Source organism: Micromesistius poutassou, assembly GCF_964030765.1.
Source record: "Micromesistius poutassou genome assembly, chromosome: 22".
In the NCBI taxonomy this organism is placed as follows: domain Eukaryota; kingdom Metazoa; phylum Chordata; class Actinopteri; order Gadiformes; family Gadidae; genus Micromesistius; species Micromesistius poutassou.
The window spans coordinates 1,592,092-1,608,002 of NC_140292.1; the positions used below are offsets into that span (position 1 = coordinate 1,592,092).

The following is a 15,911-nucleotide window of genomic DNA, read 5'->3' on the forward strand; positions in this document are numbered from 1 at the left end:
CTCTTTCAGTAGGTGGTTATAGCACAAAACTGGTTGTACTTATTTATGGTAGCCTTGGACACGTTCATAGACTCTGTGTTAGAGGATTGCAAATTGCTGGACTTAATAACAAATCCAAGCAAATAGCCAAATACTGCTCTGTGTCAGCAAGCATAGGCAGTCTGCATGTATGGAGAAGGTGGTGCCATCTCTACCCCTGATAACTGTATTTATTTCCTGATTTGCTTGGCTGTAAAGACTTGCACAGTGTTTGTGTTGCTGTGTGAGACATAAATGGGCTCTTTATTAATATTGTGTCGTTGGTCATTCCAAATAAATGAATTAAATGTGTGTGTGTGTGTGTGTGTGTGTGTGTGTGTGTGTCAGGCTCTAGAATTATGCAGGACTTAAGGGTGAAGCGACCCCCATCTTACCTCTGACCTGCGTGCGTGTGTGTGCTTCCATGCTGTGTGCGTGCGTCCATGCGTGTGTGTGTGTGTGTGTGTGTGTGTGTGTGTGTGTGTGTGTGTGTGTGTGTGTGTGTGTGTGTGTGTGTGTGTGTGTGTGTGTGTGTGTGTGTGTGTGTGTGTGTGTGTGTGTACGTGAGAGCGTGTGGTCCGGTCTCTCCTGCTGGTGGAAACTTTAGCTCGTGTTTGTCGCGTGTAGTATGAGGTCATCCGGCGTGTAGCGGTGCGGTGTTTTGTTTGGGTCTTGGTCTGAGCCGTCTTAACTGTGAGCCGCTTGGAGCCTCGAGACGGACGCGATAAGATCACAGACACCAGATGGCGGCCGAAACACGCACGCACGCACGCGCGTACACACACACACACACACACACACACACACACACACACACACACACACACACACACACACACACACACACACACACACACACACATCACGGATCAATATTTGAATATTTTATTTTTAATAAAATATCATTGAGCATTTAACACATTTACTACATTTGTTTTCGTTGAGAGAAACGTAGGCTTTCAATAAGAAAATATCTGTGACATTTTGAACGTTTTATTTGAGTCGAGTTTTAAATGGTGCTCTATAAGTCGTTATAGGGACGGCCATCCATAACATTTTAATTTAAAATGAAACGTTAAAAATGTCAACGATCTTTTGGAGAGTTGGATTTAACGGTCCCACAACAGGTCTAAACACACACACACACACACACACACACACACACACACACACACACACACACACACACACACACACACACACACACACACACACACACACAACCTTGCAGCCAGTTTAGGCAAAACCGGCGAGCAAACCGGAAAAGCGACCCCCCCCTCTCGGGAAGACGGATTGGTAAAGTCTCAATCCCGCAGGCGCGGCCCCGCTCCAGAGGTTCCTCTGCGCGCGGCCAGTTGCCAGGGTTTCCGCGCGCGTGCCCCAGTCGCCACGGACCCGCGCGCCCCAGTCACCGCGCCGCCGTGTAGTAGCAGCAGCGCGAGCAGCAGCGTCGGTTAGATATGGCGGCGGACCCGCACCCCGACTGGCTCGCCCGCCTGCCGTCTTCGTGGAGTTACGGAGTGACTCGGGACGGACGGATATTCTTCATCAAGTAAATATCTCTCGGATAGCAGCGCATGGATGTGTATTGGCTCTTCTTTCGATCATTTTTCCCCCTCCATTTTGGTTCACCTTCTTCCTCCCCCTCCGTTTCTTTACCAACAGCGAAGAAGCCAAAAGTACAACCTGGCTGCATCCCGTTACCGGAGAGGCCGTCATCACCGGCCACCGGAACACGCCAGGTAACCGCCGCGGTCGAGCCCTGACCCCCCGCGGTCACACACGCCTCCTCTCGGGGTCGTTTTCCGGGCGAACCGGGCGAACGGGAGACTTTGCGCTCCGAAACGCGAGAAGACGAAACAATGTTGGCGCTCTGCAGCAGCAACAGCCTCCCCTGCCGCGCGCAGCGCGCGGGTTCCTCTGGAACGGTAGCTCGCGGTCGCAAAGTGAGCGCGTGAGCGATCGATCAGAGGAGCTCGGGCTGATCAGCGCGCGGTGAGAAGACTGAGCCGATCAGAGGACCGTGTGCGCGCAAATATATCGATCAGAGGAACCGGCGCGCGCAGAGCCATCGATCAGAGGCGCCCCGCACGCAGCGCGCGCTTGGCTCCTCTGATCGATAGCTCGCGGTCACTTTGCGACACACTTTTAAAAGTTCCGTCACGTAGCGGGCTAGGTGTAGCCCGCCTCACCGCGCATGACCCGCCCGCGGTGACATCTGACACGGTTCTCCTCGGCGTCTTCTCAATGGGTCGCCGCCCCCGAGGATGTTATGACAGCTCGAGATGCGTTGTCTGGTCGCATCTTTGATTGAGAAAAAAAATGTTTTTTTTTTCGTAATTAAGCCCCCCAATGCAGCCTATTGGGTCCCTTCTCTGTGCAGAAGCGATATTCTGCAAAGGCGAATCGTAAAAACAACACGCACAACACAGCACAACGATAGCAGACCGAGATACGCGGGTGTAACGCAATCAGCTCGCACCATCTCTGCATGCAAAATAGGTTCCAGCCCGTTTAGATGGCGGGAGGAGAGAGGATCGAGTCCCTTTCATAATGTGGGAAACCCACATCATCCTACTATGACACACAAGGTGTGTGTGTGTGTGTGTGTGTGTGTGTGTGTGTGTGTGTGTGTGTGTGTGTGTGTGTGTGTGTGTGTGTGTGTGTGTGTGTGTGTGTGTGTGTGTGTGTGTGTGTGTGTGTGTGTGTGTCCCCGCAGCTATCGTCGTCGCATCAGTCAACAGCTGCTTATGTTTTTGCTTCTCGTTGCCGTTTTTTTCTTTTTCTCAAGTGCACATTTTGTCTCCCCCTCACTCCCTCCCTCACCCCCCCCCCCCCCCCCCCGCCTCGCAGATCTACCGACGGGATGGGAGGAAGGATACACGTTCGAGGGCGCACGCTGCTTCATCAAGTGAGTGAATCCTAATGAGATGGGGGGGGGGGGGGTGTGTGGGAGCCACTCACTTGGTCTCTGTCTCTGCCTCAGAGGGCTCGCTTTGTTTGGATCAAGCCCAGTGATTTCCCCTTGTCACACAAATCATGCTGCACAGATACACAAACTTGCACACACACACACACACACACACACACACACACACACACACACACACACTCCTATGCACAGACCTAGCCCTGCCTGGACACACACACACTACACCTGTGTGCTGCTGCCACTAAAGCACAGCCTTGCCCATCCTCAGCTCCCTTCTGCACTCTCTTTGGTCGCTCACACTGTCTCTCTCTTTCACTCTATCTCTCACTCTGTCTTTTCAAGATTCGGTCCTTCTCTCGCTCTCTCGCTCCCTCTCTGAGGGTTGGGAGGTTGGCTGCCATGAGGACATTAGTGTAGACTGTGACTCAACCTGCGCCGAACAGGCTCTACTTGTTAGTGTGCGTGTGTGAGAGAGTTTGTGTGTGTGAGAGAGAGGGAGAGAGAGACAGTCTCTGTGTGTGACAGAGCTTCTGTAGAGCTATCGGCGCCAGCTTCTTGTGTACGTTTACATTTTGTGGACCTGTCTGACTACAAAAAATGCCTTGCAGCACACACTCCCTCAAACACACTCACACACAAACACCCTATCACAAACTCACACAAACTCAAACGCACGGACAGGCTCTTGAAATAAACCTATTTCGCCTTTTAGCTGATTTATTTGATAGCTTCTCCACTTAGTCGTTTTTTATCAGTGGCCATTTTAAGACCAGCAACTGACACATATGGAGAGCTAATATAGGCGATCTATTAATAGCCTCAAACCACTGCTCCATGCACCACTGTGCACAAACACGCGCACACACTGTCATATAGCTCCGCTGATGGACTTTAAAGAAACACACTATGTTTTCCCCAAGTTGAGGAATTGCAATGTTGGCAAATAGATTCTGTCTCTTCACAGCTGCACGGCGACCTTAAATCAATCAGTATCACCATGCACGAGGGGCCTATCTTTGCATCATTGATATGATCTGGTAGTCATGCACATGCAACACATGCACGCCTCCTGTATTTTTGGAAAGGTCCTCCAGATCACAGCCATCCACATACGCTCCTAATGCTGCTATAGAGCGATCGTATCCGTGGACCTGAACCGCACTAATGATAGGACGGCCTGTTGTCCAAAAAGCAAAAAGCCAGCTATGCCTCATCGTTACGTAAGGGCTTCTCTTGACCACAATGAGCCGCATTGGACTCCAGCAACAACCGCTGTCTTGTGTGCAGGAGAATGTGGGGAGGCCAGCATTCTGCACAATCTCCTCACAGCCTTTTGCATTCCTCCCAAATACTTCCCTGGTCAGCCGCAGCTCCGCTCTGCACAGCACAGACAGGGCTCTCTTCCTCGGTGGGGAGCGCATTCATCCGGCCTGCCCTTCTCTGCAGCCTCCTCCAGGTCGGAGAGGAGTTCACAACCTTTGACCTGAGAGACCCTACTTCATACTTGATATGTAGACTCCCCTCTCCCCCCCCCCCCCCCCTCCTCATTTCAAGCATTGCGGTGCAGCTGTGGCGGCATGGGGCTCAGGAGGGGGAGTGGGTTGGCTGGTAACCGGAAGGTTGCTAGTTAGATCCCCGGCTCCTCCTAGCTGTGAGAGTGTCGCGGAGTCCCTGAGCAAGACTCCTCACCCTGACTGCTCCCGACGAGCTGGATGTCGCCTTGCGTGGTTGACACCACCGTCGGTGTGTAAATGTGTGCATGAATGGGTGAATGTTAGGCAACGTTGTGAAGCGCTTTGAGTGGCCACTGGTTAGAGAAGCACTGTATACATGCAGTCCGTTTACCATTGCTGGCCCTACACTAGGACTCTGGTCCTACACTGGGGCTCTGGACCCAGTTTAGAGTGATCTTGTTCATTGCGATGAAAGAGATTCAAACATTTTCACGGTGAAACGGGTTCAACACTTTCACCCTTCGACCGCAGTTGACCCCCCATTCTCCATGAGAACCGGCCCTTCTAGTGAGCGCCACACTCACAGCTGAAGGGAGGCCTGTGTGTGTGTGTTGGATGAGGAGGTAATTGCACACTAGACGGTATTAAACCCTGTCCTCGTGCTGGTTGAAGCAGCACTACAGCGTCATGCCCTTCAAGGTCAACGTTGGCCTCCTCCTTGTTTGTCTGACCTCACCGGTCCAGAACACCATCCCATAATGAGCACGGGTCTGGCTGGCAGGGAGTGATGTCATCGAGAGCTCAGAGGGAAACATCACACTCAGCAAATAGCTAAGACACCTTGTGCAAAAAAAAAAAACACTGCATGCAAACATCGACTCTGTTTCCGCTGAAAAATCGCTGGTCAATATTTTCACAATACGGAGTAGATGTTGCAGACTGTGAGGTTTTTCTCATCTCGCGTATGAAGGGGGCCCCTGGAGTGTGTTTTAATAGAAAGTAGCTGAGTGTGACAGTTCATCTCCGGGCTCAGGAGCAAGGGAGGAGCAGACGGGGGAAGCTAGTTTGGGCTGTTGATGAGTGGTAGCATCGTGTTCGTTTGTCTCTTGTCCTACATCGGTTAATGGAATAATCACATTGTTATGGAGCTGTTTTTAAAGAGGCTGTCTGGGTACGGTGGCCGAGAAGGGTCACAACACATGCAAATGCCGCAACACATGCATATACAGAAAACACCTGCAAATTCAGAAAACACTTTCATCGATTACACAACACGTGCGCTGGAAATTCCAAAACACGAGCAAATAGGGAAACGAACTGCAAGTAATGACAACGGAAATGTTTCCGGGGAGACCATAATCAGTGACGGACCCATATCCGGTTCAATTACGAACGTCTTCAGTCATTGGATTGCATAGATATATATACTAGCTGTGTTCGAAATCGTTCCCTATCACGGATATTGTGCACTATATAGGGTGCTCGCCATTTTGTAGTGCTATTCAAATTCTCAGTGGTTAATTTCATTCACTCTATAGTGGACTATAAAATACTCAAAATTTGAGTGAACATATGATGTTCCCTACACGTTACTCCCGTATACCACAATGCAATGCGGGCGCATTTACTGATGCAAATGACATTCAGAAATGTTCAGCATAGTGTCTGAATTCTCGTTTGTACATTCCCTATATAGTTCACTATATCATAAACACTATAGAAGGAATAGTGAGTGAGGGAATAGGGAAGGATTTCGAACACAGCTACTGACTGAGATATCGCATTCGGCTTCTAAGCATGCATCAACAATGCCGCGGGGTAACCACCCACCTGAATGAATGAACGTCGATGGGGCAGAGGTCCTTTCCCAGTCTAAATCACTCTAAAACACCTTATTTTAAGGCAATATTCAAGCAGGTTGGTTTCTGACATAGGTCAGACGTGTAATGATAGTAAAAAATAAAAAAATAAAGTATTTTTAATTTATTTTTAGTAGCATTACCACAAACACATGTTTGACCCGACCCGATTGAAGATTTCCTAATAAAATGTGTTTTAGAGTGATTTTGACTGGGAAAGGACTTCTGTCCCATCGACATTCATTCATTCAGGTGGGTGGTTACCCCACGGCAAGATGACGGCGGCATTGACGTATATGTTCCACTGAACAGTGCAGCTCAGGCGATATCTAGTAAGTGTATATATATCTAGTCAGTATATATATCTATGATTGGATTGTGCTACAATAGGTACGTGATTCTCTTTTATGACAGACTTGTCGATGTGCCTTGTCGATGCTCTGATAACAAAGTGGTTTTGTGTGTTTTCAACATATTAAGTCATTGTCCCCATAATGTATTAGTCCATGCAGATAATAAAGAGCACATTGATAAGTCTGTCATAATAAAAGAGAAACACGTACCTCTTGTAGCACAATCCAATGACTGAAGACGTTCGTAATTGAATAGAACCGCCAACCGGATATGGGATGTCACTGATTATGGTCCCCCCGGAAACATTTCCGTTGTCATTACTTGCAGGTGTTTTCTGAGTTTGCTTGTGTTTTTCTGAATTTGCAGGTGTTTTCTGAATATGCATGTGTTTTGGAATTTGCAGCGAACGTGTTGTGTAATTGATGAAAGTGTTTTCTGAATTTGCTGGTGTTTTCTGTATATGCAGGTGTTGTGGTGTTTGCATGTGTTGTGACCCTTCTCGGCCACCATATCTGGGGCCTGGTTAGCTTAGCTGTTATGTTGCTTGGGACATGGTATGGGGACTTGCCTGGCCCTGTAGTCACAGATCAGGTTTTAGATCTCCCCCGGGATGTTATTCACATGTTGTGATGAGTCACAGTGATGTGATTCATATGTTGTGATGAGTTACTAGGATGTCATTAACATGTTATTCACATGTTGTGATGAGTAACAAGAATGTGATTTACATGTTGTGATGAGTAACAGGGATGTTATTCACGGGTTGTGATGAGCTACATGGATGTTATCCACATGTTGTGATTATATTCACATGTTTTGATGAGCTACAGGGATGTTATTCACAGATTTTGATGTTATTCACATGTTGTGATGTTATTCACAGGTTGTGATGAGCGTTTGAGGGATGTTATTCACATTATGAGCGTCTCTGATTGGATTTGACAGCTGAAAGAAAACTTTTACCTTTATGTCAGTGTGTGTGTGTGTGCGTGCGTGCGTGCGTGCGGTGAGCCTCAACAGAAGGTCCTGCTCTGCTGACACTTAAGTCTCCGCCTGACTGAACCCAAACCTGAACCCCAACTTCTCTCCTTTTCTCTCCCCTCCCATCGCCTCCGGTTTCAGGGCTTGTTTTTATTCTCTTCTGTTTTTCTTGTCTGATCCTTCCCCTCCTCCTCTCCTCTCCCCCCCCTCCTCTCCGTCTCTCCTCTCCCCCCCCCACTCCCCTCCTCCTCCCCCTGTCTTGTGGCTGGCTCTCCGCATGCTCCTCTGAGTTCTGTGACATCAACCTCATCATCGTCCTCCTCAGTGGGCTGGCCGGCTCCCAGAGGCCACAAGCTGATCCCGCTAACACGTCAGAGCCCTGAGACGGCAATCGTGGCCGACACACGCTTGGCCACGCCTCCTCCCCCACACACACACCCACACCCACACATACACATACACACGTGCGCGCCCCATTTATCAACCGCTTGGCTTGTGTTGTCGTGGCTCAGCATTTCTAATTCACGCTGCTCTGGCTGGGTCCTCCCAAAGCCCCAGCTGATGCACACACACACACACACACACACACACACACACACACACACACACATACACACCCACACACACTTTTATATATTGACGGACATCCTGCCGCGGTGCCTGACGATCCGGTTCTGTGGCTTTGTAGGATGGGTTCAGGCGTGATTTGAGTTCAGACATTTGACTGTTATTTGCGTGCCGCTAACTGCTGGTGTTAAGTGTTTGTCGCTAGGATTCTTGTCAACTTGTCCACCGTGCCTATTTGACAACCGGCAATTTTAAACAAATTCTTGTAGCCTGTCATCGGACAGCATTACCCAATTCCTGGCAGCGTGACGTGTGTCACAATTTAAATAAATCAGACATCTTTGAAATGCATTTTGGGTAAATCTTGAAACATTGCCTGGCATTTTGAGGTGAGGGTGAGGGTGGAGCCTGGGCGGAGGTGGTGGTGAAGCTTGTGTTATCAATTTAGACACGCTGCAGACGTCCTTCCTGAAACCTGATTTATGGGGAAAGGGGAAAACAACACAGAAGGCTATCGATCAATAACCTCAGACCGCGGCCGGCCGGCCTTATCCCCCAGCACCGGAGGAGCACATGGGGGCAGACATTCAACTGGCTCTGCAGCTTTATTTATAGGGAAATCAATAAAGAAATAGAGAAAAACCTCCAGTAAAACATATGCTAGTTGCCATTGCTATGGGTTGTCACATGATCTATGCGTCCCGGTTACCCCACAAACCATCACACACACAGGCAGCTGTCCACGCATTCTCTGGGTTTGTAAAGTCTCTGGGTTTTTGCTAAAGGACGCCATGTCAGTCTAGCCGGCATGCAAATGAGTAAACCGGCAACCCTCCAGTTGCAGATGACCCGCTCAGCCTAGAGCCTAGAGCCATGTGACTCGTCCTAACACACACACCTGTTGGACATGAATGTGAAGTGGGGCGCTGTCATGCAGTCCACAACGAGCGAGTGGGCGGACGAGCTAATGTACAAGCTAAAGTTTGCTAACTAACATCAGGACGCCTATAAGGCTGACCTACTGATAGTGTGAGCTAGGGATGGGTCAGAATATTTGATTATTCGATTATTCGTTCCCGAGGGTCAAAGCCGATTTTTAACATTTGGACCGTTAACATTTTTTCCCATTCAAATAAACAAGAATTAACAGACGGAACTAATGTTGGTTCTGTAGCACTAGTCGTTTTTTTTTATGATTATTAATCATGTACAGAAAAACAATATACACAAGCATAAATATTAATATATATGCATACAACACAAACACTGATCACTGTTAAAGTTTTTTTTTTTTCTGTTTAAGATAAGTGATTAAGTGATTAAGTTGAGTGATTTCTTGCCGATGATCCATGGCTGCCTTTGTGAATGTCGGCACACATCGAATAATCGATTATTCGTTCATACCACCCACTGATTATTCGACCATGAAAATTTTGAGTTATTCACATCCCTATGGGGTCAGAACAGTCTCATTAATAATGAAAGCACAGAGAAGGATTCACAAATGTATTTTGTGATTTATATATAAATTATTCTCTTCTACATTTCAATGCACACACAAATGGATATCGGCATGTATAAATATAAAATAAATCCATAAACAAAAATAAGTTTCACAAACACATTTCTGATCCACACACAAATGTGTCTTGTTTTAAATAAATGTAATATAAATCCATAATATTTGCAATTTTAATAAAAAATGTATTTGGATGTTACATTTGTATACAAACTGTTAAACTTGAATTTACAAGATGCTTTTCATTTGTGAACTTTTGCATTTGTATGTGAACTGGTCTGTATTTATATGTGGATTTTTGAGACGCTCCTGAAGTGGCTGGATTCACAAATGCATTTTTTTCAACAAGGAACTTTCTGTAGCCAATCAGATGCCTCCCTCGTTTTCAGCCAATCGCATGACTGCAGTCCAACGAGGGGTACCTCACCATGGCCAGAGCACAGCATGTTCTCTGCACATTTTGCGTTGCTTTTCGGTAAAATAAAAAAAAAGTTATCGAACTTCACTGGTAAGAGTTCAGCCTCAACATGGCGTCTGGTAATGTCAATCCCGATTCAAGTGTAAGTGAAAAATGTCTAGGCGTGCATGAATAATGCATCATGAATGTATTGTAGCGTTTTAATACTACCGTTACCGAGGTACGCGTAACTAGGTACCCCTCGTGGGATTGTCATGTGATTGGCTGAAAACGAAGGAGGCATCTGATTGGCTACAGAGAGTTCCTTGGTGAAAAAAATGCATTTGTGAATCCAGCCGTGTCAGGGGAGTCTCAAAAATCCACATATAAATACAGACCAGTTCACACACAAATGCAAACAAGTTCACAAATGAAAAGCGTCTTGTAAATTCAAGTTTAACAGTTTGTATATAAATGTAACAACATTCAAATACATTTTTGATGAAAATTGCAAATATTTTTTAAATTCATATATTTATGGATTTATATTACATTTATTTAAAACAAGACACATTTGTGTGTGCATCAGAAATGTGTTTGTGAAACTTATTTTTGTTTATGGATTTATTTTACATTTATACATGCCGATATCCATTTGTGTGTGCATTGAAATGTATTTGTGAGAAGAGAGTAATTTATATATAAATCACAAAATACATTTGTGAATCCTTCTCTGTGCATTCATTATTAATGATACTGACCCCATACATCCCCAGTATGAGCTAACGTATGCTAACTAACAAGCTTGTGTACACGCGCATGAGGCCACCCTGCTGATCGTGTGCTAATGTATGCTAACTAAGCGGCTGCATGCAACAGGACACCTAGAGGCCGCCCTGCTGATAGTGGGGGGGGGTTCGAAAATGACAAGTCCAGCAGTGTGTGGGCGTGTGTGTGTCAGTCGTGATTGCAGTGTTTTGGGTTGGAGACTCCACACTAAAGTGGGTCATTGTCTGGGTGGGGCCGTTGTAATGATATATTGTTTCCTGCTCAAAACACGGTGGATTCGAGTCCGTCCACACCACAGTGTTCCAGAGATGGACGAGCCGCCCGCTCTAAAATGCCCGCTCTCCCGTCTAAATGCGACACCCTTTTTTTAAGTGTGTTAATGTTTAATGAAGTTCTTAATTATTGAACACATCACACACGTCTGCAGCATCTGGGCAACGACACCAAAGTGTCAGACAGTCCATTATGCAACATATGACTTTGTGTCTGTTATTCATGACTCACGAACCAGTTGAAGCTCCCTAACAAAGCGCTCAACCGGCGGATGTTCTGATCAGGACCTCGTACGAGAACCTGGGAAGGAGCTGGAGAAGGAGTTTCATAAGGAACGGCTGATTGTGTCAAGCTGTGTGGAGACAGGAGGACGGAGTCGTTCATCACTTGTGTTTACTGGGATGTGTTTACTGGGATCCTGACATGATTTGTTTGAAGGGCTTAACTGACGCACACACGCATAGCGCGCACGCACGTGCGTGTTTGCTAACAAACTGTTAATCCCCTCGTGTGTGTGGTTGGAAACATCAAACCCAAACTTAAAATAGTAATGTTCTGTTAATACATCACCATTATCTATTGAAGGAAGAAACTTTCCTCCCTCGATATTTATACAACATTGCACGCATTTTCATGGAGTAAAATATTCACAAGATATTGTAATCCATTTGCCCTCGGTCTTCATTTGTTCAGAACACACACACACACACACACACACACACACACACACACACACACACACACACACTGACTCAATGAAGGGAAGCTGACAGATCTGGGATACTCTGTGAGTAATTAGTCATTAACTAACCTCTCCCATGATTTGCTCTGTGATGAGCGTTGTCACTGATTCAACAACTTAAATGAGTGAATTTCTCTGACGATGATTCTGGGGAATTTACAGTATTATAAACCATTCGTGAATGAAAACTCATTTTGAAGTAGACCGACGGAATTATGGAAAGCTTAGAAATAAATGTCACCACACAATCTTATATCTAGGACAGCACTAGTGATATTGGCCCAGAAGTGCGCTGGGTGAATCTATTCTTAACTGTGATAAGCTTCAACATGTTGCAGTATTGTTGATGGAGATAAGAGGGGGATGCTGTGGGCTTCATATGCTAAACACAGGTTTAGCATATTTCCAGGTGACGGTTGAAGTAATTACACTCATTTAAAATGAAGCAGAGCTGAGCATAAAAAAATGCCACTTAGAATAAAATATATATATTTTTCAACTTTTCGCTTAGTATCTTTCTAGAGTTACTCATTTTGGAATTGGGTCATTTTGTGACCGGTCTGTCTACTTCCAAACACAGTTTGGTTTCCTCAGTTTCATATTATTCAATTATCTTTGCCAGCTCTGATTTAGAAAGAGCAGCCGTTGTTATGGTCTGGATTTGACTGTTTGATCAACTTCCTCAATGTGTGAGCCAAAGGTGACATCACACCCCCCCCTTCCTCCCCCTCCCTCCCTGTGTGTCGCTGATGGGTGTGTCTGTCTGTCTGTCTGAGGTCTGCTCTCACTTCACCAGAGCCCTTCTCAAAACAGTGGAGTTGGCCACCAAACAAGTTAGTCGGCTACTAGCCCGCTCTCACAGCTGTCAAGTCACCAACTACTGGTTAACCCCTGACGAGTAAAGGTAATGGTCTATCTTGTCACGAGTTAACCACTAGTTTGTGACTCGATGCCTGGGAAAATGGGCCGTAAATGTTGGGTTTAGAAAGCCTGTTGAGATGACTGCTTGTTAGCGTAACTAACTAGCAGCACATGCATAGGCCAAAGTACGGCCTTTAAGGCTTTCACTGGTGTCTGCACAAGGAAGAGATCAGAAACAAACACACGCAGCATTATCCACGCCTTGTTGTTCACCTCCCCATGACTCCTCCCTCCAGCCATCTGCCAACAGGAACGGCGTTGACCTGTGATTGGCCCTGATACGCCCTCCTCCGGAACGGCGTTGACCTGTGATTGGCCCTAACACGTCCTCCTCAGGAACAGCGTTGCCCTGTGATTGGCCTTGATACGTCGTCCTCAGGAACGCCGTTGACCTGTGATTCGCCCTGATACACAAGCGTTAGGAGACTTACAGTTTCATTTACATTTAGGTCATTTAGCAGACTCTTTTATCCAAAGCGACTTACAATCAGTGCATTTGTCAGATCTCAGATATCACTGCCGGTACAGTAAGGATGTTCATAAAACCAAGTGCCAAGCACTAACAATCGCTAGGTTGACTCATTCCCCGTATACAACAAATTTAGCTAGGATAAGATGCTACACAGTGCAATCAGTAAGTACTATTTTTAAGTGTCAGGGTGTACAACATACAATAAGTGTGCAAGACGGTTGTGGGGGGGGGTCAAGAGGGGTCTCACAACTGAAAACTTGAGTTGAGATGTTTTCACCGTCGCAGTGTGCAGGAACGGGAGGCTAGGAGAGTGTTAGACCACTGTTTTCAAACCCAGCTGCAGAGGGGGGGGGGGAGCGTGGCGTTCTCCACGTTCAACCTAAATTACCTCACCATGGGTCCTGGTGTGGACAGAAGCTCTCAGAACTATTAAGTCACGAGTGTGGCTCGCTCATCACCGTTGGTTACGGAGCAAAGTCGTCACTCTACCGTCGTGTGTTCACGTCAAACAACCCCCCTCCCCCCCTTGACGTCGGACGACGGGGGAAATTAAGACTTTATGTCCCCGTCTGTCTGCGGCTCGCTGCCCAGTATGTCCACCGTGTAGCGCGTTCAGTCTCTGGAGGGGCTGGATGTTGATGAGGAGTGTAATCAAGCAGCGGAACACACACACACACACACACACACACACACACACACACACACACACACACACACACACACACACACACACACACACACACACACACACACACACACACACACGTCTGGGGTTTATGGATTGAAAGTAACAACAAACGTCTTCATTTGAGCCAACTTTTGTGGTCTCTGAAGTCAGAAGCACATATTGACTGAACACAGCGCAGCCGTGCATGAGACACACTCCCACTGCAACCAGGACGGCCAGCCCTCAAACCAGAGCTCCGTCTAATTACTCACAGATCAGCAGATCCTCTTCTGCAAAGACCCCCTCTGACTCACTCTGACGGGCTGGCAGGCTGCACTGCTTCAGTGTTTCTCGCCCCACTCGCTCTATATCGCTCTGTATCGCTCTGATGTCTTGACAAATGCACAAATTCTACAGAGTCATGAGTTATCAGGGTGACATTTGGACTGGAGATGAGTTCCGTCTTTTTATCACTCTTGTGTTTACTGTGGTCCTGACATGATGTCATCCGCATTCATTTTAGGGGCTGAACTGCTACACACACAGACAGACAGACAGACACAGGCAAGACACTAGCTTCTTGTTTAAGAACACACTGTCCACATCACGTTCCAGTGTTTCTAACTATTGATTTTAGCTCAACCAAGTTTTTTTCAAAGCCTATTTCTTTTACTGGATTAAAGTGCATTCTGGAGCAGTGTGTGACTGGTCGTGGAATAATGGCTTCTAGGATCTGAAACAATGCACAGGAAAGGCTTAACATATTTCTTTCATTTACCTCAACTCAAGATGCAGATCCGTCGATCAATAGGCAAATCTCCCCTCTGCTTCATAGAAGGTGTGAATAAAAATGTGGGATTATACTTCTGCATCGAGCGTGGGTCTCTACATCAGTGTTGTATTGATGGGTCGCGTCCTTACGGTAGTCTATTAAACACAGAGGTATGAATGAAGCTTGAATGTGAAAACCACTCAGCTGGAGAGGGATATTATAGCGTCACCTTGACTCACGTCTACATCAGATGACACGGAGCTAACATGGCTGCTAGGTCGGTATTCCTGTGAAGACACAGAAGACACGGAACTAACATGGCCGAAAAGATGAAACAAGAGTTTTATCTCGCTCTAAAATCCCCTTTTATTATCACTTTATTCACACAGTTGACAAAGCTAACAACAGACAATACCGAACAGCACCGGCTGCAGTACAGGCAAATATAACAATGACCTCTCCAGCGAATGTGCATCTCTGTAAAGTCAGCAGGTCAGAACTATGCAGCAGAACAACTTACAAAACCTCATGTTGTTGTCAGAGACGGAGCTACCACCGTGACGGAATCTTAATATCGAGCTGGATCTGCTGCTGACGTGTGTGTGTGTGTGTCTACACCTTTTCATATTCATGCGCTATATCTCAGTATCTCTTTCACGTTTACTCTCTGTCCTCCCCTCCGTCTCTCTCTTGGTATTCTCTGTGTGTGCTTAGTGTTAGTTTCTCTGTGTGCTCTCATTCATTCTCCTACACTTCGGCGGCTGGCCTGATGTGTGCGTTGCCCAACGAGCCTTTTTACGACTCATTTAGGATTTGAAAAGCTTTCCTCTGCTGCCATTCTTCCATCCTTCTTGTGTTCTACAGGCATTCTGCCGAGCCAATGGAAAGCAGTGGCAATCGTGCATCAAAACAAAGATTAAAACATTAGCATCATCACGTTGGCCACTCTTGAGATCATCCATTAAACATTATTTTGCGACTCAATGGATTTTATTACAGGAAAACAGCCAAAAATGTTCTTCCCAGATCGGCTGTTGGGATGAGACCGTGTTCCATAGTGAGCCGGCCGTTCCTCTGTCGGGCTGCGGAGTAAATCAGACGTCAGGGACCGGGGCGGAGGAGGGGGATGACTTTGAATGACCTCTCCTGGGAAACACCATTCGTTTTACTCAGCATCCGAGGTGGTGTGTGTGT

General features: G+C 46.7%; 1 protein-coding gene across 1 annotated transcript in view; it reads left to right on the plus strand.

Annotated features, from left to right (window-relative positions):
- Window positions 1-1,450: 1,450 nt before the first annotated feature.
- The window catches only part of LOC311367905 (pleckstrin homology domain-containing family A member 5-like), a 99,079-nt gene continuing 84,618 nt past the window's right edge, over window positions 1,451-15,911 (plus strand). The window contains 3 exon segments of the mRNA XM_084486769.1: window positions 1,451-1,570; window positions 1,684-1,760; window positions 2,872-2,929. Of these exon segments, the coding sequence (XP_084342895.1) occupies window positions 1,479-1,570; window positions 1,684-1,760; window positions 2,872-2,929 (227 nt within the window). The 5' untranslated portion in view covers window positions 1,451-1,478.